At 43.5% G+C, this 27,242-nt stretch overlaps 1 protein-coding gene across 1 annotated transcript; it reads right to left on the bottom strand.

Annotated features, from left to right (window-relative positions):
• Positions 1–1,084: 1,084 nt before the first annotated feature.
• On the bottom strand, positions 1,085–27,156 carry LOC139302388 (brain-enriched guanylate kinase-associated protein). The gene is made up of 8 exons (XM_070926066.1): positions 26,807–27,156; positions 26,239–26,758; positions 23,123–23,160; positions 9,633–9,794; positions 8,136–8,202; positions 6,482–6,589; positions 5,895–5,975; positions 1,085–2,497 (listed from the first exon to the last, which is right to left on the bottom strand). Exons 1-8 carry the CDS (start codon positions 27,154–27,156, stop codon positions 1,085–1,087), a joined length of 2,739 nt encoding a protein of 912 aa, XP_070782167.1.
• Positions 27,157–27,242: the final 86 nt, after the last annotated feature.

Here is a 27,242-nt window from a genome sequence, read left to right as displayed (position 1 = left end):
ATGCGAATTTGACTGATGAAGAGTCCGCCTCTCAGTTCAATCGACTCGACTCCACACTATGGGATCAGCAGACGCACGCAATTATCTCAACCGATCATGTGCTGCTGTAAAACATGATGTCTCTTTCGTGCATCCACATTTCAAATCCCCACACATTTGAACATCAGAGGAAGGCTTGGAGGTTATATGTATAATTTGTGCTTTATTAGGCGAACAAAACAACCAAAATATATAAACATGCATCGTTGTCAAAGAAACAGGGTTACAGTGGCTTGATGGGGTGTGGGCATCCAAATCTGAGGTAGAATGGGGGCAGGAAAACCTCTCCGTGGGATATAGAAGAGCAAAAATAAAGTAATACTGACTGCTAAGACTGATCTCAAAACGTTCCATCAATAACAATAAAACACACCCACCGATACCGTCAAATTCAATCAACAGAAGAAAAACAAAATGTGTGCCTCTCATTTAAGTGATTCATTTGTTTTCCTGTGTTCAAAATTCTTATTCAAATCCTCACAAGGCCAACACTGTTCCAGTCCATTAAAAATAATGACTGAATCTATGTGCAGTTTATACGGGCGTCAATTCTCAATTAAAATACCTCTCTGTGTTTTCGAATATAGGGTTGGCAGTTTTTCATTTATATACAAGTTCCAGGTTTATCAACAAGATTTTGCATTTTGTTGGTTTCGGATGTATTTCTTGCTGACAGCTACATACAAAATATATCACTCAATTTTTAGTTATAAGTATATATTTATACATTTCTAATTTAAATACATACACATCCTTACAAAGTTTTATGGGCCACCTCAGCTCCTCTCCTCCTGTTGCCCCACATCCAACTCTTTTAACATGACTTACTTGCTCAGGACAATTGTAGTGTAAACTGCTGCCATCCACTGCCATACGATCAAAGCTTTTAAATAATCAGCAATAGTTACATGTTCATGATACTGAATTATTTGGCCCCTGGCTGCTATTCAAACCATTTTCTATAAAAAATGGTCGTGCTAACAGAAGGTGCAGCTGGACATAGCAGGGCCTTGCGTCTAGCGTCCTATCAAAGAATAAACCTGATTCAGTTCAGAAGGGTTCCATAAAGTTGGGCCTTGGTCAGACTGTCCTTCCTGGAAAGTCCCAGGGAGCCAAATTTTTGGTTGTACGGAGGAGGAGGGGGCGGGGCCGGTGGTGGCGACTGGCTCACCTGTGCAGGCAGGCTGTGCATTTCCACTTGATAGTGCTGCAGCTCTGCGGCCATCTCCAGGGACCTCTGGTTCAGAGATTCGGTGGAGCTATTGGGGCTGGGGTCTACGTAATCCGTGCTCTGGCCGCCAGCTGCCACATTACCCTCCCTGTCCTTGGAGCTCCCTGAGTGGTAGAGGCTGTGCTCCGACCCCTGGCTGTCCTCGGCTCGGTACAGGTGGGCTTGGCTGTGAGCCTGCCGCAGCCCTGGGCTGCATTCGGGGCTGGGGCTGGCGGCTACCCACGCTGGGTCCATGACACCCACTCCGTGATGGTAATAGTCAGCCCCTTCCTGGAAGCTGCTGTAGAGCGGCCCGAGTCGGATCTTGGCGGGCCGGACAGAGAAGTGCTGTTCTGAGAAGCTGTAAGGTGAGGCCCGGCCCGGGCTGCGGTAACTGTGGGCACTTAAGTCCTCCACACTAAGTTGTCTCCATCGGCCAATCAGCTCCTCCTCCTCTGGGGCTAATGTGCTGCCTCGACGACTGTCTCCGTAGGCAACGCTTGGGGATGAGGAGGGAGGGAGTGGCTCATAGGGCTCACTGAAACAGGAGGACATGGTGCGGCTGTAGACGGGCGAGCTGCCGTTCTGGTGGTGGCTGAGCTCCGTCTGCTGGAAGGGATGAGCATTGGCAAAGCCTCTGGGACTGTCCCTCTCCCAGGAGGAGTCACTCTTTCTCTCATAGTCTCCTGCATCTCTCCAGTCCATGTAGAGGGAATGGTGGCGCGGGGAGGAAGCAGCACTGCTGGGCGGGCCGTTGCCTTTGTCTTCAGAGCCCCCTCCACTGAAGCTGGAGTAGGAGCTGGAACCTGCACCCAGGGTGGCAGGGAACTTAGCAAAGTGCTCCTGGGAGAAGCCAGCCCTCAACCCCACTGAGCCCTCCTCTGGGTTGCTGTCGGTGGAGTTTTGGGGCCCGTATAGCAGCTTCCTCTGACCGTGGAGGTCCATGCTGGGCCTCCGCTCGCGGTGTCGGTCATCAGGGCAGTACAGGGCAGTGTCGCTGCTGTACAGGTCAGACTTGTAGGCTGCACGGAGCCCCAGCCGCTCTCCTGGTCCCAGGCTCTCCAAGATAAAAGCATGGTCCTGGGCTTGGGGGCTGGGGGAGCGGGAGGCCTGGCTGCTGCTGCAGGCCTCGTCTGGCTTCTCGAGCACTTTGGCAATGAGGGAGGCCGGGACAGTGTCGGGGTAGGTGTGGCAGAGAGGAGACTCCTCCATGTGCATGGTCAGTCGCTCCTGAAAATCAGCAGGCAGCTACAAGTGTCAGAGGAAAGAGAAGGGCAGGAAACATGAGATGTAAGCGTTGCTGTACCAACAGATGACCAGTCTCTTGACATTCCTATTTACTTTTGTCTTCATCGTATGCTCATGTCTTGTCGCTGGTATCTTTGCTTCATTTGTTGCTCTGAAAGTTGCTTTTGTATTCTTTTGTATTGCAGGATAAAAAAAATACTTTTGTTTCACCTCTTCACCATTATTTTGATTTAGAAGTGTTTATTTTCAAGACTTTATTCTAAAATGGTTGGCAAAATGTCACTTTGGTCAGTGTATTCTGCGTCAGTTTATGTCGTATTCTGATTGGTTAGTTTGTAGACGTGGGTCGTGGCAACAGTCACTTTATGAGAAATTGGTCTAAATTTATGTCACTGTCATTAGCTTGCACTCACTTTTTGGGATTGACAACCAAAGATTTTATTTCGTTTCTCCCACGATTGTCAACTTTGCTCGCAGACAGCCCAAAACCGCACATTGTAAAGGGGGCTTAACAATGAGGACTCTGTATTGCATATTTACTCAATGAATGTATATTTGTAGGAAGATACTACAACATACTTTAATTTAACAGCAGTTTCTGTCCTTGTGCACTGCAGTTGTGCGTCAGTACAATAGGAGATTTCACCACAACATACACCTCTGCATTTATCTGACTTGACTGGAATAATTGTGTTCGTGACTACAGTCACACAAAAAAAAAAAAATCAAAGTGTCATTTTCAGTGAGCCTTAACAAAAGAGGAAAAAATGAAAGGTGAACTGAGTCGCCTTCCTTGGAGAAGAAAGACACTGCTCTATTCAGAGCGTTTCTTAAAAAAACAAGCCTCCATCCACTATCTATGCCTCTCCATAGCAACAAGCATTAAGCCAACCGCAGCACATCATCAACGGGAATCTAGTCAGTTGTTCCTAATTGGCAATGAGAGGCAAGCTAATTATAACTTTGTAGATAGAGAAAAGACAAACACCACAGAGAACATGAACATTTTATCACAACCGTTTTATTACAACTTGGACCAAACTAAATGCCACTTAATTACTGTCCACACATTTTTCATTTTGGGCTTGTTTTGAACGAGATCACAATTAGCTTTTATGTGGCGTTCAGAAATCGGAGCCCAATCATTTTATACTCTCTCTGTGCTTGTTTTGCAGCAAAACAAACGACTGAAGCACTTCAGTAAGCGCTGAAGAGCCACTGCACTTCTCAAAAATGCTGCAGCATCATTCATCAATATGCTTTCGATTAGCTCCCACCCACAGGACCAGCAAACCGGTGGACATACAGTGAGTGCATGTATAGCCTCTGACCCCCATTATGTTTGGCAGTATGCCTGCAGATCAGTTTTTCATTCTATAACAGATCCTATACTGTGCACAGCGAGGGTGTGCATGTGTTTGTGTGTCCTGTAGATGTGTAGGGAGATATTTTATGAACCTTACGCAACCAACTGCAGTTTGCATTGATATTTCCATTCAGCCATATGGGCAAAACGTGGAGAGGCATTCTTTAACCTCATGGACACTTGCCAGCTTTAAAATCCACCCTTGTCACATGGGCGCGGCACAAGGCCCAGGGCTGATGCAGCAGAAAGTGGCGCCAAGCCGGGCTAGTGTTAAAACACTCATCAATATCCACATGCATCTCTTTTCACAAGCAACAGCAGGATGGCGTGACGAGGCTGCAGTGTGCTCTCCATTTACATTTTGCCACATACTGTATTTTCAGCTCCTTGATCAGTGAGCTGTCCTTCACATTTGTGCACAACTATGATGTAGTTTCCATTAGAGGGTGACACAGGAGTGGATTTTCACTCCTGTCCCTTCCCACTCCCACAAAAATACTCCTGTCCCGTCCAAATCCCGGAAGAATGACTTGATTCGATGTCTACGTCTTCCAAACAGCATACAGAGTTTTAACACTGTCACTCTTGACTCTTATAGGAACCTGTTTAAAACGTCAAACTTGCCCGAAAGCTCTGTCAGTGTGACACACGAATCACTGTCTTTTACTCTGTTACACTGCAATGCTATCTTCCCCCGAATCTGACTTCGACTCCAATCGAAGCATGACGTCGCCAATCGAAGCATGACGTCGCCAATCGTCATGCACTGGTCAGGTGACCACAACCAACCAGCCACATGAATAAAAAAAACACTACAGATTGACTAGAATATGTTCAATATGACGTCAAAAGTGTTTATTCATATTAGAACTGGATATTTATATATAAAAAGTGGCCTATTGTTATTATGATGGTGATCCCAGACACGTGATCAATAGTGAAACTGACTCCCATCCCGCGGTGATCCCACAGGAATCCCCAAAAAATGTTCGCCTCTAGTTTCCATGCTGCTTCACGCTCAATCATTGTCAGACAACTACGTGATCATTAAACCCGGTGCAGCAGAAATACACTCTGACTTATCTGCATATCGAGTGACAGGAGGAGAAAGACTTGAGAGCCCTGGTTTAATTAAGACCCCTGTCTCTCTGATGGGTGCAAACACAAGATCTGTGCTACTGTTACTTTTCATATCCGAGCCCACATGTAATTTGGCCACATTTGTCATATAATTAATTGATAAATGTATAACACAGAAGCTTAGTTTGGAGGAAAAGTTTGTTATGTAACCTTTAAACCTAAAAAAGTAAGAGCGGCTGTTGAATTTGCCTCTGATGTGACAATATTATTTCTTTGTAAGAAACAAATCACAATAGTAATGGAGGTAACCACACTTGAAGTATGATCCATAGATTATATAAAATCCACTGTAAAGTGCAGATGATCTTTCATTCATCCATGACAACAGTAATCTACTACTATTAATGAAGTAAGTTATAGATTATGTGTCTCGATGTTTTATTAGCTACCAGCTTTTTGAAACGTTGCCTCTTTCACTTCTCTAAGGTGAAGGTTATTCAGGCCAAAACAGCTTTAATTCTCCGATCTCCGCCCTTCCTGCAGTGACCTACAGCCGTCACCACTCCGCCATGTCTTGCCTCTTATCTCTTCTGCCTCACAAAGAAGGGCAACATGACCTTCAGTTACAGTCGAGACAGCACCCCCCCCCCACCCCCCCTCATCTTATGTCATGAGCTGAAAATTCATCTTAGTGCAGCTGCACAAGAAACACCTCCTCTTCCCCACAAATCACAGCTATTTCACCAAATATTTGGCTTTTACCTGGCTGGCGTTGTGTTGTCTCTTGTGTATGATTGAATATATTTATTAAATTTAAACGTCTAAGGATTTGATGTGATAATAATACGGTTTGATAAAACAAGTAAAATGTTTGTTTAAAAAAAAGGTGAGTTGTAGATTTGAACTTGATTACAGGACAGAGTGTCATGTAAAAGTGAGTGTAGGGCTCACCTCAGAGAGCTGGGCCCTGTAAAGAGACTTGTTGCACTGGAGAAGCTGAGCTGCCAGGTTACAGTCCTTCCTGTACATGTCCTTCAGAGCCACATCATGAAAACGACAAGAAAGACAAGACGTAACACTTAGGGATGAATATTCACAAGTGTTGGTGAGCATTTTCATCACATCTACTGATTAGGTCTCACTCTACTTCTACCAGCCAAACTCACTTTACTACAGTGACAGCTACAAACATCACCTTTTCGCTGTTTCTGTGCAGAATTACGAAGGTTAACAAGAGCAAAAGTTCCTATTTTTCTCTCTGCTATCTAGTACTAGAATAGACATCTAGGCCAGCTTCCACCATGAGAAAAAACAAGAACCCAGTCAGCTTCTCGTTATTAAGAGTTGTTGTAACAAAATGATTTGGTAAGAACATGTTGTAACATGAAAGTATCTTGTTATAGTGAGGAAAATATCGTCATGAAAATTTAAGCAGATTGTTTTTGTTCAAGGCAGGAATTCACAGACACAGACTTAATAGGGTTAGGGTTAAGCATTATTTGATTCTGTCGAGATGAAAAACCTAAGGAGGCTCTTACATTGTCCTCTTGTAGCTTCTCGATGGTGAGTTTTGCCTCCATCAGGTGGTTGTTGAGAACGATGATCTCTCGGCTCAGCGCTCGCTTCTCATCGTCGTGGTGCTGAGACTGACGACAAGAGAGCAGTTTCAGAAAACGACCGGCTTGCAAAGAAGACGGCAGTTACTTTTATTTTAAACACAGATTTTCACATTGATTTGCAGTCGAAACAACCCTCATCAACACCCATTAATGAGCATATTCGCCATGATTTGTCTACATCCAGCTTTATGATTAACATTTTGTCACTGAATATATGCTTTGATGATTTTGTTTCTAATCACTAACCAAATGAAACTCCAGAGTATCAGGGATATGAGGCAGCTTTGAAGAGCAGCTTTATAGAGTTTTTCCATGAAAACTGGTACTCTCAAAAATGTGCAACATAAACAGGATCTATTCTCTGCAGAAGATTGTGTTTGAGATCCTGGCTCTAAATATAAATACAGGCTGGATACACTAAAGATACGCTAAGCAACTTCACACATTGATGGTGTATTTTTTTTGGTTACTATGGGTAACCAAGAAACCATGACGTCAGTAAACTGAGCACTCCACAAAAGTAGATTTTCTCCTTTTGTTGGCTGATGAAGACAGAGATTACTGGAGAGTCCGGGTTTGTCTTCTCTTGCTGCTCTTTGGAGGACCATTTTGCATTTTGTGTGAAGTTTTAACTCATTATTTGCTGCCTTAAATGGCACGAAAAAAGTGTTTGAGGTTACTGAAGTATCACATGGCAGCTGGTGTTGTGTTGATTTCAGTGTGCAAAAGTTTGGTCTTTCCTCTTCAGACTTTTCCTGCTGCAGCTGTGTGAGTAGAGACACACTCACAGTATATCACTGTGTTTATCTGTCTTGTAATTACATTCCCTATAGTCGTGCAGGGCCACGGGGTCAGATGGGTTTGTGGCACCTCTGGAGTAAACAAGCCTCACGATTACACAGAGACTTACTCAGCACCTCTCTCACCCTCGAGGAGGGAATACGTGAGATGAATCAATAACAGCTCATGAGGATGCTTCACGAGAAAAAAAAGCAGTTTTTAAAAAAAAATGACCATATTTCTTCTCAGAAAAAAGCAGAGTGACCTTCAGCCCCTCTATTAACCTGCCGTCTTGCTGCAGTAGCATCGCAATCACGACGACGGCCGCGATGATTATTATCTTGTGCTGTAACAAACCAATTCACTGAGTGTCTCCCAGCTGTCTATTCAACAGCAAAGACACCTGATTGTCATACAGTGTTCTCAGGCAGGCCAGTTAATTGTATCTTTCCACCGGCAAAAGCAATGTCTGACAAATGAAGTGAGGTGCGGTGCACTGAGGAACAATGGGTTTGCTATCACTCTGCCATTGGAAGGAGGACAGCCAATTGTAATAAGCCATAATTAACGTCAGTGGTACCAACAGCAGGGCATATTCATATTCAAATTGGCTCTCCAAGTGTTCTGTGCCATGTCTAAACCCCATGACTTGCTTGCGTGCTTCTCTTTCTTCTGGGTCTTCAGGTACTTAACCGCAAGCATGGGAATTCATATGGCTGGATACAGCACACACACACACACACACACACACACACACACACACACACACACACACACAGGCTTAACCACTTACATCTCTGTGGATCTTTTCCTCCAGATCTTGGTTGATCCTCTGCAGTGCCGAGTAGCTGCTTTGTATTCTAAACGACACAATAAACGACATTGCTCACTTGCAGATAATAGTTTGTACATACACATGCAGCGTATAGTAGTAGCAGCCAGAGACCTCTCCAAACTGGAAATAAGCATATTGGCAGGCTCAGCAGTCTACGAGTCAGAGCTAAACTGCATGCCACAGTTTATAGCACTTGTAAGTCGTTTTTCACATCTCAGTGACCCCCCTCTACTGATGATGATGATGATGATGACTTAGTGAATGTTTTATCCTGTTATTTGTGATCCAAGAGGACGAGACAGACTGTATCAGGCCAAATATGAGCAACAAATTCAGATAAAATCACTCACTCCCTATGCCAGTGGGGGTCCCAAAATGTTTAAAGGAAGAAGCAGAAAATAGCAGTTATTTTGTTAATGTTTTTTATTTCCTTATAATCTGCAGGGAAGTTTCCTGGAGAGAATTTCATAATTGGTCTAACAATAAGGAAAACAGAGACAAAATGTGTCTCTTACTGTCTTTGTATTGCTTGCTTCTCTTTAGAGGACAGGAAAACCATCCTGTCTGTGTTCGATTATTGACACACTACTCAATACACTCTAAACCAACTTAATACACTTTATCATTGCGCCTTGCAAATTCAGTCAGCTGGTTCTCATTAGCAGCAAGAGAAGAATTACATAATGCCCCTTTTATTTAAGCTACGAGGGTCTCGTCCTAAAACCTCCACAGTATATCAAATCTCTCCTCAATTTTAAAGCTGCTGTTCACTGAACCGGAACGCAACACTGGCTAACTTTAGATACCCATGGGTAAATACTGAATTTGGAAAGTTCAGTGTAGCGCTTTGTGCCATATAAATGGAGTGAAAAACAAAGGATTTATGAGTTGAATGTCTCATCCCACCGGATCAATTTAAACTTGGGCATTTTTGTTTGCGTTCACACGTGTGACTGAACTATCTTGTGTTATTATGTCCCCTGTCTGGTCATGTTTTCCCTGCTGTACTCAGGTTTCTCTTACAACAGCGATTTCAGTCTAAACAAGTTTTACTAATTGAAAACAATTTTCTCACAACCCTATTCCTCAAACCTCTTATTACTTTACTTGATTATTTCCATATTATGCTATTTTATGAAATATTGTACTTAATATCTCCACTTGGCAGATGTAGTCACTAGTTACTTTTCAGGCAAAGATTCTACATAAAAACATATGATTAGCTTATAAAATACAAGCAGTGTCTAGTTTATACTAAACAGTATATAAAATAGTTCAAACTAGCTTCACCTTGACCAGCTACAACAGTGAAAAGCTTTGTACACATTAATGCATCAGTATTCTTTTAATTCAGGACTTGTACTTGTAATGGAGTGTTGTGGTATTGGTACTTCTACTTAAGTAAAGCATCTGAGCTCTTCTTCCACCACTGTGTTGTACAGTGTGTAGTCCTACCTGCGCAGTTTATCAGTAAACTTGTCCAGCTCCTCCTGTGCTCGGCGCAGCTCCGTCTCCAGATACTGCCGCGTGGAGTCAAACTCGCTCTGCAGCAGCTCCAGCTTGTGTGTTGTGTAGGAAAGCCTCTTCCGTAAGTCCTCCTTCTGCTCCAGCAATGAGCTGCACACACACGCAGACACACACAGACACAGCAGATGATTGTGTTCAGGACGTGGTGGAGCAAAGGAGCTTGTAACTTGGGTATACGCATACCTAAATGGACTTATAAGGGTCTACATATCTTTTTAATGCACCCCTGAACGGCCATGCAGCGGTGATGAGAACATCATGAGAGGGTGATAAAAGCAGAAAAGTTGTGTGGAAAAAGTGCTTTGTATGAAGAAAGCATGGGTCCAAAACACAGATCTCTAATTAAGAATCCAGGCAGGGTTAAGCAAGGGTAGGGGGCTTTTCAAGTCATTAGATTTTTGAGCATTAGATCTCTTTTTTCAGCATTAAAGCTCCGCAGCACATCACAGAAACCCAATCATCAGTGAGATTGGTCCCACCGAAAAAAAAAAGAGAGGGTGTAATCTGTGATGAAATATGAGCCAATGAACTCTAATACATCACATGAATAGACTGTGAAGGCCCAGATTTACGGAACATCGATACCCCCCACATGTAATTCAGCGAGACAGCACAATGATGACTATTTTCAGAGTATGTGCATTACCTGGGCTTGAATCTAATAAAAGGGCAAGTGTGAGTGGGAAAAGAGGAAATGTCTGTTGCCGTGATGGATCTGAGTGTGCACGGCTGGGCTTAATGGACCCGGTATTGACGGACAGATGGAGGAAGGAGGGTAATGACTCTATCTGCAGCCGGATAACAGATAGCAGAGAGTGGATGGAGATGTGGTCACGTTGCTCTTTTCACTTCCTCTCTTTGTCTCTTTTTCTGTCTTTTAACAAGATTATAGATACAGAGGGTGGGGGCTGAGAAAGAAAAAAAATCAGTTCCTTTCAATGCTTTCAGGTCACGAAGTAGAGGTATCATCCAGCTCATTAATATGCATGATAATATTTCTGCAATCAGTGGGCTGAAAAGCAGACTGGGCCAGTCCACACTTTATACAAGAAAAACACGACTAAATATTAACAGTCTCGCCATTTCTTTGCAATTTATCAAAATTTTAGGTGACATGTTCGTCTTGTAAACCACTTTAGCTGGATTATCAATTTCAGTCACACAAATAAAACAGACATGTCAAAAACACAATACCCAATGGTATATAATAGCTTTGTCACATATGTATACAGTACCATGTATTGCCTTTCCTTTTGTTTTCTCTTGCCTGTCTAGGTAATGTGCGTAGTGGCAGGTGTATAACACTTTAATAAAAGATATTCAGTCAATCATTCATTCATATAGCAGCAAATATGTGCTGCAGAAAGATACATTTCTCAGAGACAGCGCTGCTCTAGAGGCAGACATCTCACTAGTTGATTTAAATGTCAGTGAGTGGAGTCAAAGACAATCTTTTTGGCTTCAAGTCCTCTTATCTACACGACAAACTAGGCCCTGATTTGTTTTGTTGTTTGTGTTCCAAAAACTACACACATGAGCGTTCTATGGTTAAGGTATGACTACGTTTAGGCAACTAATATTTCTTGGTTAGTTGGTGAAATGGTTAAAATAAACTGTAGTTGATGTGAACCATGGCTTTCAGCATCAGTGTCGCAGGCTTTGAAGGCACAACCCTCCTCCCTAAGAGGTTTTGTGACAACTAAAGGTGGAAATTAAGAATCACTTTTCCTGATTTGAAAAGAGACTGACAGTTTGAAGACTCGGCGTTAAAGATGCGTTTGTACATGTATTGAGCGCTGACAACATCACGTTACTTCCACCTGTGATACTGAGACGACACGACCGCAAGCCCATAGTCATATTGAGTGTTTTTGTGGTGATGTCTCTTTTTTTGGCTAAGCAACATGTGGAGAGGAGTAATAGCTGCTAAAAACTGTGTTACTTTAAGTTATTTTTGACTCAACCAATTAAGTATTTCTGCCTCCAGCACAACTCTGCACCAGGAAATGTTTTTACCAATGAAACTCCAGTCTCCACTCAATCACCACCACATAAAGTACTCTAGTAGGTTAAATGCTAAATAAGGAAGTACTTTTCTTGGTACAAATTAAATTAGAAAAGATTTCACACTGGATGTGGAGTTTTTCAGGGGATTGCCACAAGTTACGTGGAAAACTACTGCATCTACAACCAAGTCAGAGAGTAAAACAGTGCCTCCCAACAGAGTGACTCAATGAATGCCTCAGCTGACTGGTTGGCATTTCAGTGCTGCATTACCCAGCAGCCCCCACCTCCTGCTTCTCTTTGACTGGCAGGCATTCGCAGGGGAATACAGGTGTTTGTTGTTTGATATAGGATGAGTTTACGTGAAGTAGCTCCAGGGATGAAAAATCCCCCATTAGTGACCTCCTCTGTGAACAGCAGCTGAGTCAGACATAATGAGTGCTTTCATTCCGGTGAGATGAGATGACAAAGCAGCATGACTTCTGGGCTCGGAGAGGCGGGATGAGGCCGCTTTAGCACCACTGGGCGGCAAGAGGAGACACCTCGTGGGCGGATGAACGGACAAACAGATAAAAAACGAGGACGGATGGAAAGATGGCGTCTGAGAGTTTCACTCTTACCTCTTTTTCGGATGTTTGCCGCCATTTCGGGGGACTTTTAAGGCGGTTTTGCCAATGTATATCTTTTTCATGGTTTGCCTGTGTTCCTTCCCTCTCATGTGTTTATAGGGGTTGACCACAGGAAGCCGTCATGTGTGTTAGTTTCCCAAAGGAGACCAGCTAAGTCTGGCCTGCAGAGTTACTGAGTGCTCTACCTGTGTTGATCCTGCCAAACAAAGCAAACACACAGGTTGGCAACTATTAGTAACTATGGTTCAGTCAGGGATCCTGTTTGAAGGACAAAGTCGATTGCAATGATAGTCATTTTAATGGCAACGTTCTCCACTGTTTTGTCTTTAGTAGGCAAAAAAACTGAAACAGTATTAAACTCTGCACCAAATTCATTGTAACAGACCATTTTGACTTAAACGGTTAACACCCCCCCACCCCCACCCCAAAGCCCAAGTAATTTTTTTGGGGTGCGGTTTTCTCACAATGTCGCACTGTGTTGGTACCTGCAAAGATACAGTGGAAGTGAAGCTGAAAGTATCTTAGACATCAGTGATAAATGTCAAGTTTTGGTCTCAGTGCTTCAGACTTAAAGAGCACGGCGTTCTTTCTGTTTTGCAGCAGAGGACAAATCTATTGAGGGAGAGACAGGATATATTCCACAGTATCACACCCTTACAAACAACTTATTTGTACTTTCCCCTTAAATCTGGGTGCAACAATCAAAGTTAAAAATTCAGAAAGAAGATCCATAGGTATTATTTATTAAGAGTTTAACACTAAAATACTCTTCTTCAGGACTGTGCGGGTGTTTGATCAAATTTTGACAGTGGTCTGGCAACATAAACAAACAACTGTCATCACATATTGATTTAAATGTTTCTGATTGGTGCACAGAAATATGTGACATCTTGTTTCTCCATCTGAAACCAGTGAAAAGAGCACAGAGAAAAAACAAAAGAGAAATCTCTCGTGTGAAACGACTAAAACTGTTCTAAATTTAGCTGAAAGTTCTGCTTTAATGTCGAATCCCATAACTCACAGTAAGAAGCCGATTGAGAAAATATGTTTTCAGGGGCCTTAAAAGAAAAGAAAATGTATCTGTAGGCTTTATACCTGCATCTGTGTTCTTGTTGGCCACAGACCTGCTTCTTATCTCTGGTGGTTGATGAAAGCGCAGACTTATCAGTAAAAACAAACATCCCTCTAACGCTTTTTGCAGACCCAATGTCTTCATCTCTTTTATATCCAAACACAAAGGACATGAGCCAGACCGAAAGTCAGAAAAGAGTTTGACAAGCCCAATACACTGAAGCGTCTCTTCCAAATATTTCTACCGTCCCCTCAATCCCGTGTGTCTCGATGGTGTCCGCAGCACAGGTGCAGCTGTCAGCCCACAGGCAAATGGCACTTGTCCAAGATGGCTGCCATCATCGATTCTGAGAGTTTGCGCTTGAGACAATCCACCTAAAATCAACTCAATCCTCGGTAATGTCTTCCCTAGACTGCTAATCTGGGGTAACAACAATATATTTGATCCTATTGTGTGGGTATCCTAAACTAAAGATATTAGATTTTTAACTATTGGATCAGTCCAAAATTCCAAGGCTGAATCCCGGCTCTTGATTTTTAAGGACTACTTCACTCATATCAAGAGTGAAATCATTCCACCAAAGGTTGTGAAAAGTGATGAGGACTTAATCACCACGGCACAGGTTCGTGACCTCCTAGAACAACAGACATTCTTAGGACTTACTCCAACAACAGGAGAGTACCTACAAAAGCGCTGTCCAAATGCTCATGGACTCCCAACATGAAATGTAAAGCCGATTAATTGGAGAATCAGTCTCGCCTTAAAGAGGCGGTATTATGCTCATTTCCAGCTCTATATCTGTATTCTGGGACACCACTAGAGTAGCTTTGCATGATTCACAGATCTAATAAGTCCTTATTCATCTTATTGTGGCCCTTCATGCAGCCCCTCAGTTCACCCTCTGTCTGACACAAGCCGTTTGAGCTCCTGTCTCTTCAAGGCCCACCTCCCTAAAAGCTCACTTTCTTCTGATTGGCCAGCTCCCTGCAGCTCACGGGGGGGGGGCAGGGAGACGCCTCTGCACACAGCTCGCATCGCTTCATACTGAGCCGCTGTGGTCGACTGCATGACACCAACCGTAACTTAGCTTGGAAAATAGAGACATGGGCACTGAATTTGATGAACTTACTGTTTATCAGACCCCAAATGAGACAAGAAGTAGGTTGGAAAAACGATAGATGCTGCTGGAGCTGAGTGTTTCTGGGGACTGGGCCTCACTGATTACTGAACAAAAACACACAACTTTGTTCACTGATTTTGGTGATCATCGATCATCTTATGGAGAAAATGTTTTCTGGTTTTCCCTCTGATACCCTCCGGCTGCTCTGCCTCAACTCTCGATGATTTACGGAGTTTCCTGACGGACAGAAAGCTTTAGAAAGTAACTGCTAACTGCTGCTAACTGTTGCTGCCGTTAGCTCAGTTTGCTCTGAGCACCAGGGGAGTGTTGGTGTTTACACCGCCAGCACAGGAGCTTTGGGCCGCCGGGAGCAGGATGGTTAGAGTCTGCTAACTAAGAGCATAGATATATCTTCTATATATAGCTAAGAGGACTGCTAGATGCACAGCTAACTAGCGAATGGCAGCTACAGTTAGCAGTAGTTAACGATTACTTTAGCAACAAGTAAAGCCATCTGTCCATCAAGGAACTACCTACTACCGACCTACTTTCCTTCTCAACAGAAAAAGCACTTTCTGTGAGACACTGAACAACCTGAGTAGCAAAGAGCAGTCCTGAGCAGAGCAGCCCAACACCTCAGACGGACTGAGCAGGTGGACGAGCGCGTCCCTCTACTTCGTGGCCGTGCTTTTTTCTTCTTTTTCGTGGGCCCGCTGTCACTGCTGTGCCCTGAGCAGATGACCATCTGAAGAAATCCAGAATGTATTTTGCAATATGTCTCACGGAAGTAGGACACGAAAATCAGAGCAGTCTGAAGACTGAGCTTTTGGCTCACACAACAATAATGATCTGTAAATACAGCAATTACTCCTGCTTCTCATGCATCTTAACTATGATTCTCTTAACTTTTATATATTTTATATATGTACTGTTTGAACACCAATATGTAAAATGTATTGGTGATTTTGTACATATGTATTTGTATGACTTTAGATGTTTGTTTCATATGAGCCATTACAGGTTTCTGCCACACACTCACACGTACTTTTACATTTCCTTCATGTGTTCTTGTACTCCACTGTGTGAAACAAATAGAAAAAAGAAAATGGTGAGTATTATTACATGAGACGGTGCGTCAAAGCTTGATCAAAGCTCCTCTGATCCAAGTGCCGGACTCTCCACTAGGACAGGAAACAATGACAGACCGTGGATGTGATTGCAGAAGGGTACAGCCGAGGAAAGCGTCACGTTTGGGATGTTGTCTCCGCAGATACTGTACATACACATGAGTAAAAACCAGATGTAATACAGAAACATGTTGATCCTCTGACACCCAGTTGTTGGGAAGTGATTTATGCTGCTGGCTGAGGAGGCAGGGAGACATGTACTCCTCCAGATGGTGACAGCTCACCACCGCCACTGGAGCCTTCACTCCAGCTGCTCCCCTCTGAGTCATAGCACACCGGCTCTGGATATGTGTGTGTGTATGATTTGGTGGGTGTATGCATTTCTTTGTGCATGTATGAAGCTCTCGGAATTGTATATATGTAGCAATTTGTGAGTTTATACATGTAGGTGCATACTTGCGTGCCTGTATGCATCTATATGTCTACACACTTGTGCATGAGTGTGTACCTGCATGTGTATCTACGCGTTTTTGGTGTAGGTGTGTGTTTGTGTGCTGCGGCATCAGCTCTGCCCATTCAACCCCCTTCTCCCAGGAATGAAATAAACCAACAGCCTGTACTGTAAAAGTCAAAAAGGACAGCTGTTCAGCGACACATCTCAGGCCACGTCAGGTGTCCGCTCAAACCGCCAACACACAACAACTCTCACCCCCTCGCTCATTCACTCACTCGCTTCTTCTTCCTCACACTGCAGCAAAAACACCATAGACGGGGCTCGTTCAGATGGCGCTGCCTGCCACCCACTCGTGCCATGCTGACATTTGAGAGGAACTCGGAGCATTGAAAAGAAGAGGAAGGGGAGGTGGTAGAGGAGGAGGAGGACATTAAAGTTGGGGAATGGTGAAAGAGTGAAAAGCAGGAAGCATTTTAGGGGGGGGTGCTAGCCAGAGTAGTTGCAATTTAGCCAAAGACAGGAAAGAGGGAGAAGCCATCACCAAATGAGAGAGGAAAAACAAAGAGAGTGGGTGTGAAGTCTCCGCTGAAAATCATAATTTCTCTTTCTTCTTCCTCCCCTCTTCCCCGCCTGTTCTGCCTATCTGTTACTCCCCTTCTGCCTTCCTGATTGCATCTACCTTGCAGATAGATTGGCTCTCAGGAAAAGCCCTTATCACAGGCCCAGACTTCAGCATTAGAGCAGGGGAACCCAGGCGGCTGACTCATCCAGCAGCAGCAGCAGAGAAAGAAGGCAAAGAAGATGCGCTTTCTGGCACGTGTGCCATTAGATGAACAAGGTAGCTAACCTGCAGCAGTCACTCTGCCCAATGACATGTACAGTACGACTCAACCTCAGAGGAAAAAAAAACAACAACTCTCAAATTAGGATACTAGCCTGTGAGTGTATGTGGGTTTATGTGTCTGCTGTTTCTCTGTCCAGCATTGATTAACTCGGGAGCTCACACCTAAGTAGTTACACACCAACTACCAACATCATTAGCAGCAGCAGGGGATAATGACCCGCTGAACGGATTTCATGTGCTGCTGATGGCACTCGGCACAGGGGAGTGTGTAATCACAACAACCATCCCGGGAGGATTTTAGGATGAGCGGAAGAGGTGATGGAGGCTAGCCGAGCTCCAAATGCAAACACAACAAATATACACAGTTCTGTTCAGCTGAAATCCTCAAAAAACAAAAACAACAAACAAAACAGATTGAGTCCAACATCAACACCAGAACAAGTTGTAAGCACTGCGTTACAAATCTAAAGCCACAGGTACCAGTGAGAAGATTAAATAAGATCCAAGATGGCCAGTTTTAGAAAACATAATTAAGTTTTAAAGGAATAAGCCTTTGTGTCGGCACCCCTGCTGTGCCAACACAGTGGTTTCACTAAAAAGAACGAGGAGGCTGCGTTCATTAGTAGAGCTACTTTTGGTTTTAAAAATACACAGATTTTTAAAAAAAGGAACTAATCTTTTAAATAAAATTTCAGCCAAATTTCATGTCCCAATGCACTCAAGGGTTGTGTGTTAATAAAATATACACAGATAAATTCCTGAAGAGTAAAGCCAATGAATATGTTGTGGTGAAATTAATGTAATTTAAAAGCTTTAGTTGACATATAATGAGAACCTAAACCTTGAGTATGTTTTCTGTATGCCAACATAAATAACATTCAAAATAAAATCATTTTAAATGCTGTCACTAAAACCTTTCTTTTGGAAGTTTTTTTTGATAAATTATGCAAGTTGAAATAAATACAAGTTTGGAGTAGAGGCAAGATAACCCCCAAGCCCTAAGAGCACTGATGTACACATACACACACACTAAGCACATTAAAGACACAAGCACATTCTGTCCTACAAAACACAGCGTCAGCCTCCAGACAAGAAAATCATGTTACGGTGCCAGTGAATCCTTCTGAGAGCTGTCCTAGCAGAGCCACCGAGACCTGGTCTCCTTCCGACCCAGAATCCACACACTTAACCTGAAACTTCAGCTGACACCTCTCACTCAATTTGAAACTCAAAAGTTTGTAGTTTCTTGGTCATTAACGTGTGTTCAACATCATTCTGAAATTGCTTTAGCTTTTCAGTTTTTCCATAAAATTGAGAGTAAAAAAAATCCCTATTCTGTCCACTGTTTTACATTCGGTCTCGTCATTTTTTGCTTCCCTAAAATAGGTTACCAGATGTTTTTTTACACAAAAATAAGGCCAGCAGTTGCCATCTTTTCAGCCACAACAAAAAAGAGATGGGACGGAGAAGCACAAGCAGCTTTCAAAAGAGTTTAGCTCATTAAAAAAAGAACAGACACAAGCACACATACGTGCGCACACACACACACACACACACACACACATAACCAACACACCGCCCACCACCACAACATATTGTTTACGAGTGGAGCTCGAATGGACAGGTAGTGATTAGAGACAACAAAGGAACACCTCTGTTCTGTGTTTCCATGTATCTATGTGTATGTGTGTGCGTGAGTGTGTGTCCATACTGTAAGCATTTGCCTCACGCTCTTATACACATATAGCAGGCGGCTCAGATGTACTTACTGGTCCATCTATGACTCTCAAGAGGCAGCCTAAAAAGCCTCAACTCAAGGACGCATGAATGGAGCTTTTACAAAAAAAAAGAGAGTATACTGAGAAAATACAGAAAGCAATATAGCACTAACAGCTTTCCAGCATAGTGCCATTAATGTAGTGGCATATAAAAAAGTGTAGTGTGTAATCTGTGACCTCCAGTTTGGGATCATCACAGGCAAACAAAGCAATGGAAATCAGAAAGAAAACATTGATTTATCTGTTTAATTTCCTTGAAATCTCCCTCACAGTTTGATACGCCTCATTAGTGAAGGTCACTGTAATTTTACATTTAAATGGTTTAAAACAATAGTTGGACATTTTGGGAAATCTGTTTATTTGCTTTGTTAGCTGTCCAGTTAATACAAGGCTGCAGCCAGCCGCTTGTTAGCTTAGCTTAGCACAAAGACAGGAAGCAGCTAGCATGTCTCTGTGTAAAGGTAATGAAATCCCCCTACCAGCGCCTCTAAATCTCACTAATTAACCTGTTATATCTTGTTGGTTTAACCTGTGTAAGTGTAAAAGTGTTCTGTGTATGGTATGTGTAACATATGTCTCCACAGTTTTTGTACAGATAAACGAGATACTACATGAGCTTTAGAGGTGTTGATGTCTGATTTTGTTTCCCCGTTTCCAAGTTCTATGCTAAGTTAAGCATCTATTGGCAGTAGCTTTATGTATAACAGACAGATACGAAAGAGTGTCGATCTAACTCTCAGCAAAAAAGTGTATTTTCCAAGACGCTGAACTATCCTTTAACTTAAATCCACTGTGGCCTATATAGTCACATTAATTTCGCATTAGTTTAGTTAAATGCTAAACAATAGTTAAGCAAAACCGTAGTTTAGCTTTATTCCATTACTGTCACTTGTAGTCGTAGTGGCTGCTGTTCAGAAAAAGTTTCAAGTCTCACTTTAAATTTCATTAAATTTGTGTCATGCACTCTTATTTCAGGAAGGAACTGACTGACATACTGTAGATTACTATGTAAATGTTCAATTCAAGCCAAAAAAAATAGTTATGGCAGCTGTTACACACCGTGAGGCCATTCAGCCATTTACATGGCCGACTGCTTCATCTTCATGAGGAATAAATCTGACCTGTGCGATCTGACCGCTGGTGTTGAAGAGGGCAAAGGGGAGGAGGAATAATGGGGTTGAGATGATAAGATACACTTAATGACCCCCAGAGGAGCTGTCAGTGCTTCACCAGAGAGAGAGACCTAGACACGAAGTGGGAGAGAGAGGCCGACTGTTCAGACCACAGAGGATATAGGAGAGCATTAGTCTATTATACCAACACTGTCCACTTAAACAGATCAAAACTAACCTCCAGTCTCTTCAGACCAGCCTCTCTCCCACACCACTTTCATACATATAAATGTCTGCTATTGCTCTTCTGTATCACCACTTCATGTATAATAAAAGTGATTCAATGGACACCTAATTCATCTTGGATGATACAATGGCTCAAGCGTTAATTATTTCTGATATTAACATAAATTGTATTGATCATTTCAAACAAAATAGCAACATAGCTAGCATGCACAGTGACCAACACCTGAACAGGTAAAGAAAAGACTTCATGAAATGCTGTTAAGTCAAAATTAAAGGAAGAGTTTGACATTTTGAGAAATATACTTATTCGCTTTCTTGCTGAGAGTTAGATAGATAATATTGATGCCACTCTTATATCTGTCTGTTAAATATAAAGCTGGTTAGCTTAGCTTAGACTGTTTCCCCCAGTTTCCATTCTTTATGCTAAGCTGAGCTAACCACCTCCTCGCTGTAGCTTCATAATCAATGGACAGACATGAGAGTATGGTATTGCTCGTCTCCTCCAACTCTTAGTAAAGCAAAGTTCCCAAAATGTCAAAGTATTCCTTTAATGGAAAAAAATGTAAATCTATATTTCCATGACTAATGGGCAAACTTCATCTTCTGATGAAGATCATGTGATATAATCAAAAGCTCCAGAACAGCTACTAAATTGATCTTGAATTTTGTCTAATTCTTCCAAATCTTATATCAGGGAGGGTTATGTTCAATCATTTTAACTTTTGTAAATATTTATTGGCATATTGCAAAAGTGTAAAGCACCTTTTGATCCTGTGCTTCATCGTTGCTGATATTTAATTAACACTTTTATTTGCCTTTTCTTTCTGTATAATGATGGTAGTTCAAATGACGAATACTGATTATAAATTATTCTAAATGAACATCTACTGACGGAAAACCCTAAAACTATGTCAAACTTTTGTTTTCTTGCCATCCAAGGACGCCATTTCATCATCGCTCTTTCAGAAAGCAGCATTCAATTTTGGGCTGTCAATCGTCCTGGAAGAGCAGCTGTCACTTTTTTTTTTTCAAGTGGTGTCAATCTAATTTTTAAAATAAAACACTTCAAATTGTTTTCAGCAGAAGATCGATGTTTGACATTTGCTGGAATATTCCGACAACACTTTAAAAACTCTTACAAATTTAAAATGTCCTCTGCTCTGAAACTCTGACGTGCCTCCATGTAAAATTTACATCTCTATCTCTACCACAGGGCCCCGACACAGAGGCCCGGCCAAGAGAGGGACAGAAAATGCGAAAGAGAAAGAGAGAGAGAGAGAGAGAGAGCAAGAGAGGGAAATAGATTTCAGGACATTTCATCACTTAGACTGGAGGCCGTCTTGGAGATGAGGTGTGGGGGTGGAGGTGTTGGTGGGTGGGATGTAAAGGTAGGGTTGGACTCTCAGGTAGATCCAGCTTCATGTTTGACCTCGTCACAGCTTCTTCAGAGGCCACAGGTGACCTTGTTTCCTATTCAGCAAAGAGCTGGGAGAAAAGGCACAGGAACCCACCCTCTTATCTCGGCAGAGCTGCTATAATTCAATTAAAGCTGTGACACAGAGGTGAGGACAATTGATGTCTCATATTGGAGAAACACCCCGCCAGATTAATTACCCCTCATCGGCTGGTTAAACGGCTTTTAAACTGTAATCTGTCTGAAATCGTAATAATACCATCGGTAATCGAACACAAAAGGGAAAGCTTGGGATCTATTTCCATCTGTGCCGGATTAATAACGGTTCATTACTAATAGTATCAATTACAACGTGTCTACCGTAGGACAGTGAGGTAAAAAAGGAGAGAGAGGGAAGAGGAGGGAGAAAAAAAAGAAGAAGAAGCAGATCCTTTCCTGCATCTCGTCATGTTTGCTTTGCTGCTTTAATTCCCGTGTAATGCAACTTTAATCAGAAAAGTGGGTGAGCACTTGTAATTTTGTAATGAGCTCATCAAAATCTGTTCATGGCAGGCATGTGAAGGCATCAGTTCAGTTATCACCCAGGCTTTGTGTGAACATTTGAGACTGTCAGGCTTATTTAAATACATAGAAATCATTAATTTGAGACACTATTGCTCAGTTGGCTCATATTGGAAAAGCAGCGCTATCATGCAGAGTAATTAATCAGTGTTATAGGTGCATTCCGACAGGTGACTGTCTGAAATCATGCAGAAGCAGATATGTAAGAGTAATAGACATTTCTACAACCTTTCCACATTCAAGACTAATTAGAAAAACCCTCTTGATTGATCCCTTGGAGAAAAAGCTTTTACAGTAATGCCACATATGCTGCAGTGAATTTTCTGGCCAAGAGATTCCCTGCATATAACTATCAGCCTTATTCTGCAAAAAAAGAAAAAAAACACCCTTTCATCTTTGACAAACTATCAGAAAAGCAGATCATTCCTAACAGCACTGCATCAATACAAAGAGAGCACGAACTGACAGAGCGAGTGCAGTCACATCACATACGGACAAGCACATATACACACACACACACACACACACACACACACACATATTCACGCTGACACAACCAAGCCAGCCTTGTAATCCAAATCAAAGATGCAAACGGTGAAGCAGTACCTTCCGCTCACGCAGAGCTTCATCCTGGAGACGGGAGAGATAAAATCCTGCTGCCTGAGCCTCGCCAGGAGAATGGAGAAACCCCCCTCTATATGCTATCTGGATTGGCTTACCCAGCTCTCCCTTAAAGCTCAGAGAAACCCCACCACATGCACACCACCCCAGCACCACTGCCACTGCCACCGCTGCCGCCTCCAACAACCACCACGCCACTCCAACAGCAACAGCAGCAGCAGCAGCTGAGCCGGGAGGGAAGACAGAGGGAGTGAGGGAGAGAGACTGTGCAAGAGTGGAAAGACGGAGAGGAAGAGTGGGAGGGAAGGAGCTTAAAGGAAGAAGACAGGGAGAACGCGGGGGCGTGATGATGGAGCACTGAAAGATATGTGCAAAGAGAGAGAGAGATGGAGAGAGAGAGAGAGAGAGAGAGAGAGGGAGAGAGGGAGAAGCTTACCTGATAGTGTCTATGTCGTTCATCTCTTCATCAGGCACCTAAAGGAAATGACAGCATGTTAGTGGAGGGGACTCATCAAACTGGCCCAGGAGCTGCCAAGTCGAGCATCGCTGCAGCAAACACGCTCATCCAAAAAAGAAACAGAGAACATACATATTCAGCAGGCACGTTATCCGTTTCCCTCTGTTTTTGTTTATGTTTCGTCTCCCCTCTCTCGCGCTCCCCTGCTCCCTCATTCACTCCTCTCCCTCCGCCCCATGCAACGCTCATTAGACCGCACCTGGCTGTCTACATCTGCGCTTACTCGAGGTGAGAGGAGAACAATCATATCATACCAAGAGTGTGAGAGGAGGAGTGGGAAGGAGAGGGAAAGAGGGGAAGGAAGGAAGGGAGGGAGTGTGGAGGAGAGAGCGGAAACCTCCATTGCAGCCAGACTGCAGATACATGGCAAGGCCCCCCCATGAGGGATACTGGCAGCAACTCAATATCCTTGTCGAGGTGCTGAATCGGAGAGAGAGGGAGCAAAGACAGAGAGAGAGAGAGAGAGAGAGAGAGAGAGAGAGAGAGAGAGAGAGGAGGGAGGATGTAGAAAGAGATAGAGAAAGGGGGGAGAGAAGGAGGGAGGTGATGGGGAACAGGTGGTTCAATCTGTTGAATCTTACATCTCAAGTCCCAGGCTGTTAATACGTTTTATACGCGTCTGCTGCTGGCCCTTTTTCTGAGGGCGATGAATTATGCATCATCTAGAGAATGAGAATACCCCCCCCCCCCCCATCTTCTTATCCTCATTCAGTTTTAGGGTGCATGCCTGATCAAGTGTGGCTGCTGTGGTATCATGTGTCATGATTTGGTGTAAGCTGGAAAGTACGTGTAAGCATCATTAGTTAGGGGAGGGATTCACGCGCGTTCACTTGTGTTCGTTAATGAAGGAAGCAACTGTTGCGAAGGGATGGTTTGAGATGGTTCTCCAGGGTCAGCGGGAAACGTAACCGAGTCAGATTACCAACAAAAACATGCTTTTAAGCCGGGGGGGGATTCTTGAGTTTGCATCCTCGGCAAGTGCACAGCAGAAGGCCGTGTGCCTGTGAAGAATGTTTCATTACTGCGCTCGCACAAGTACAAGGACTCGTGTGAGGAGATGAAACTTTGCAGCGACACACACACACACACACACACACACACACACACACACACACACACACACACACACACACTACACTGAGATGAACACCAACCGGCTCACATGCCTGCCTCTCAGCCCCCACACCACCCACCTTTTTTCAAGCAGTTGCTAAGGTGACGGCAAAGGCTGAATTTTAATCAGACAATAAATTAAGGCAATGTGATCTTCTCCTTTATTATTAAATGACAGCGGTGCCGCTTTCGGAGATCTGTCAAGTATGTTTTGGGTTCGGAGAGAAACACTGACAGACTGCAAATTAGAAGTCTTCGTGAACAGTGCAATCACTTGTTCAGAGATGCTTCACACTGTCCAGGGAATGCAAAACACAGCGATGTTTGAGCTAAATAATATGATTTCATGCTTTTTAGTAAGTGAAATAATACATCTTGAAATAAAAGGAGGATAGCCAGATGGATTATCATCTACCTGTGAGATGAATGTCTCACTTTTGATGCAGTAAGCTAATTGAGCCTTCAGGCACCGTCTTCCTGTGACATGCACGCTGCTGCCGTACGTCTGGGGAAACCACTGGTTGCTATTCATGAAACTGTTGTTCAAACAGGTTCCCTGCATCAACAGCCATTTTAGCAAGGTTATGTCTCAAGCTGAGTAAATGATGGATGTCGCACAATAAATGCTGGTGAGTGGGCTGAGTCAGCAAATGACTGCATTGTTCAGTTCAGATTGTGTGGAGGAACCGCTGATGGGTAGAATGCTAATGAGGACACCCATAAAAACCCGTTCACTGGTCAGCATGAAGCACTGCTCCTGTGTACACTCAACATCACACATCATCATCATCATCATCACCATCGTCCATCTGAACTTGTGGATCAGCTAAGTGGTAACTTGTCCGTGTAGATCAGAGGAATAACTTACACACAAAGTTTAAATTTTACTCAATTAGATTAGAATACTTCTGTGTTATTATTTTATACTGCAAACTTTTCACCCCTTAGAAACGGATCTTTTGGGCCATTTAAGTTGATATGTAGAACTTAGTAAACAGTTGCCTGTGTACACATCAGCATTCATTTTGTTTTCCAGCTACCTGACAAATGTAAGTCCAATATTCACTCTCCTTTAAACTCTGTTTTGGTCTTCAGTCTCTGTTTAGCTGCTTAATGCTGGTTGGCTAGCTACCGGCTCAGAACCAAACAGCAGACAGACACAGTTAGCAACCAGCTGGTGAACAAAGTGGAGCATTTAGTAGATAAAGAGCCAGATATTTACCTCAGGAGTTGGTAGAGACCAGAAACAGGGTTAGGTGTTGGAGGTGGGCACAAATGCAACTCTAAATGAATGATAATGTTGCTCTGTGTCTGATGGATGTGCACTGTAAAGGCAACTGTTAGTTAACAAGTTTGCCATATTAACTTCAAAAAGATATGTCAATGCTTTTAGCCCCCGAGTGGGAAAGAATTAGCTAATGCAGGTTTAAAAATGCGATAATGTAAGAATATCTTTAGGCTAACACTGGCAACTTTTGGCCTCCTCTTTTTTTCTGCTTTTCTTTCAGTGTGTATATATATGTGAGTGTGTGTATGTAAGTATATGTGAGGATAGGGGCATGAATGTGTATGCGTATACATGAGTTTTCGTTCATATTTTTTTACTACGTCTTAATTCATAATATTTTTTGATTTATTTATGTTACTGCTGCATGGATCATTTCCTGTATGCTGTTGTTAAAATCTTGATTAAAACAAAACCCGACATACTGCATTAGACAAAGAACTTTCCCATCTCTTCCTGTACCTCTTACTCTGAATAATAGAGCAGAAAAATGAAAACCAGCTCACTCAAATCATCCAAAGACTTAATTCATTCAGACATCACTTCACACTCAGTGAGAAACAATTTCCGCTCCAATCATAACATATGTTCCAAGGCCTGGCTTTGATTAAAGACTGGGATGACTTTCATCACTCACCATGTTGATGCCCCTGGGCAGAGAGGCAGATCTGTAGGGGTATCTGGGGAAGTCGCAATGAAACTCCGGAAAGGGACTCTTCATCTCAAACCCTTGACAGAACTGTGGAGGAGGCGGAATTACGGTTTTCTCGTCTATCTCCAGCTGTGGCGGTGTCTCTACTTTTATCTCCAGGTCCTGTGGCTCGTCAGCCCTCCTAACAGTGTCAATGTCTGTCTCCAGATAGGTTTTCTGTGCCAGGTCAAAGGGAGTCTGCTCTTCTTGGGTCTTCTTCTGCTCGAGTAAAGAGCCCTGCTGTTGGGCCATTGAGCAGGGCAGCCTGGGGCTCCGCTGTGTCGCCTCTTGAATCGAGTCTTCAGCCTGAGCCGGGGTTGTAGCGGTGAAGCTGGAGGGAGTGACTGGTTTCCCAAACGCCTGTAGGCTGTTTGGGTCAAGCACGTTGGATGTCACCTCATCCAAGAACTGTGAAAACTTCACTTTGGCTTCAACCTTTTCCTCCAGCAGCCGCTGTAGTTTTACGCTTTTAGTGCTGCCGTGGGTGCGTGCGGAGCCCCTCCCCTGACACAGCCCACCCCTCTCTGGCCATGCGTGGAGTTTGTTGTGTCTGCCTCCTCCCTGCTCCGCCTGTGGATGAGCGCTGCCATCAGGCCTACTGGAAGGACATCCTGCAAGCTTCCCCCACCTTCTCTCCTCTCTCAGTCGAGTCTGAAATGCTTCCTGGCTTTGCTTCTTGATAGAGCTGTGCAGGAGGCAGGTTACCCCTGAGCTCCAGCTGTTCAAGCTGCCGGTGCCCTCACTGCTCCTCCTGCTGCCTCCTGGGCTGCTGGGGGCACTGGGGCTGGACGGCTGGCTGGGGGAGGACTGGTTAAATGAGGGGTCTATCAGCTCCTCCAGCCAGACCTGATTGCCATTAAACATGGGGCCAAAAGCTCCAGAGGAGGCCCAAGATTTTGGTGATGGCTGGCCCTGCTTTGCTCTGCCTCTGTGGGAGAGGATGCAGGCCG

The sequence above is a fragment of the Enoplosus armatus genome, chromosome 19 (genome assembly GCF_043641665.1).
Source record: "Enoplosus armatus isolate fEnoArm2 chromosome 19, fEnoArm2.hap1, whole genome shotgun sequence".
NCBI lineage: Eukaryota > Metazoa > Chordata > Actinopteri > Centrarchiformes > Enoplosidae > Enoplosus > Enoplosus armatus.
The sequence above is the reverse complement of the archived record's forward strand: the minus strand, read 5'-3'. Positions and strand labels throughout refer to the sequence as shown.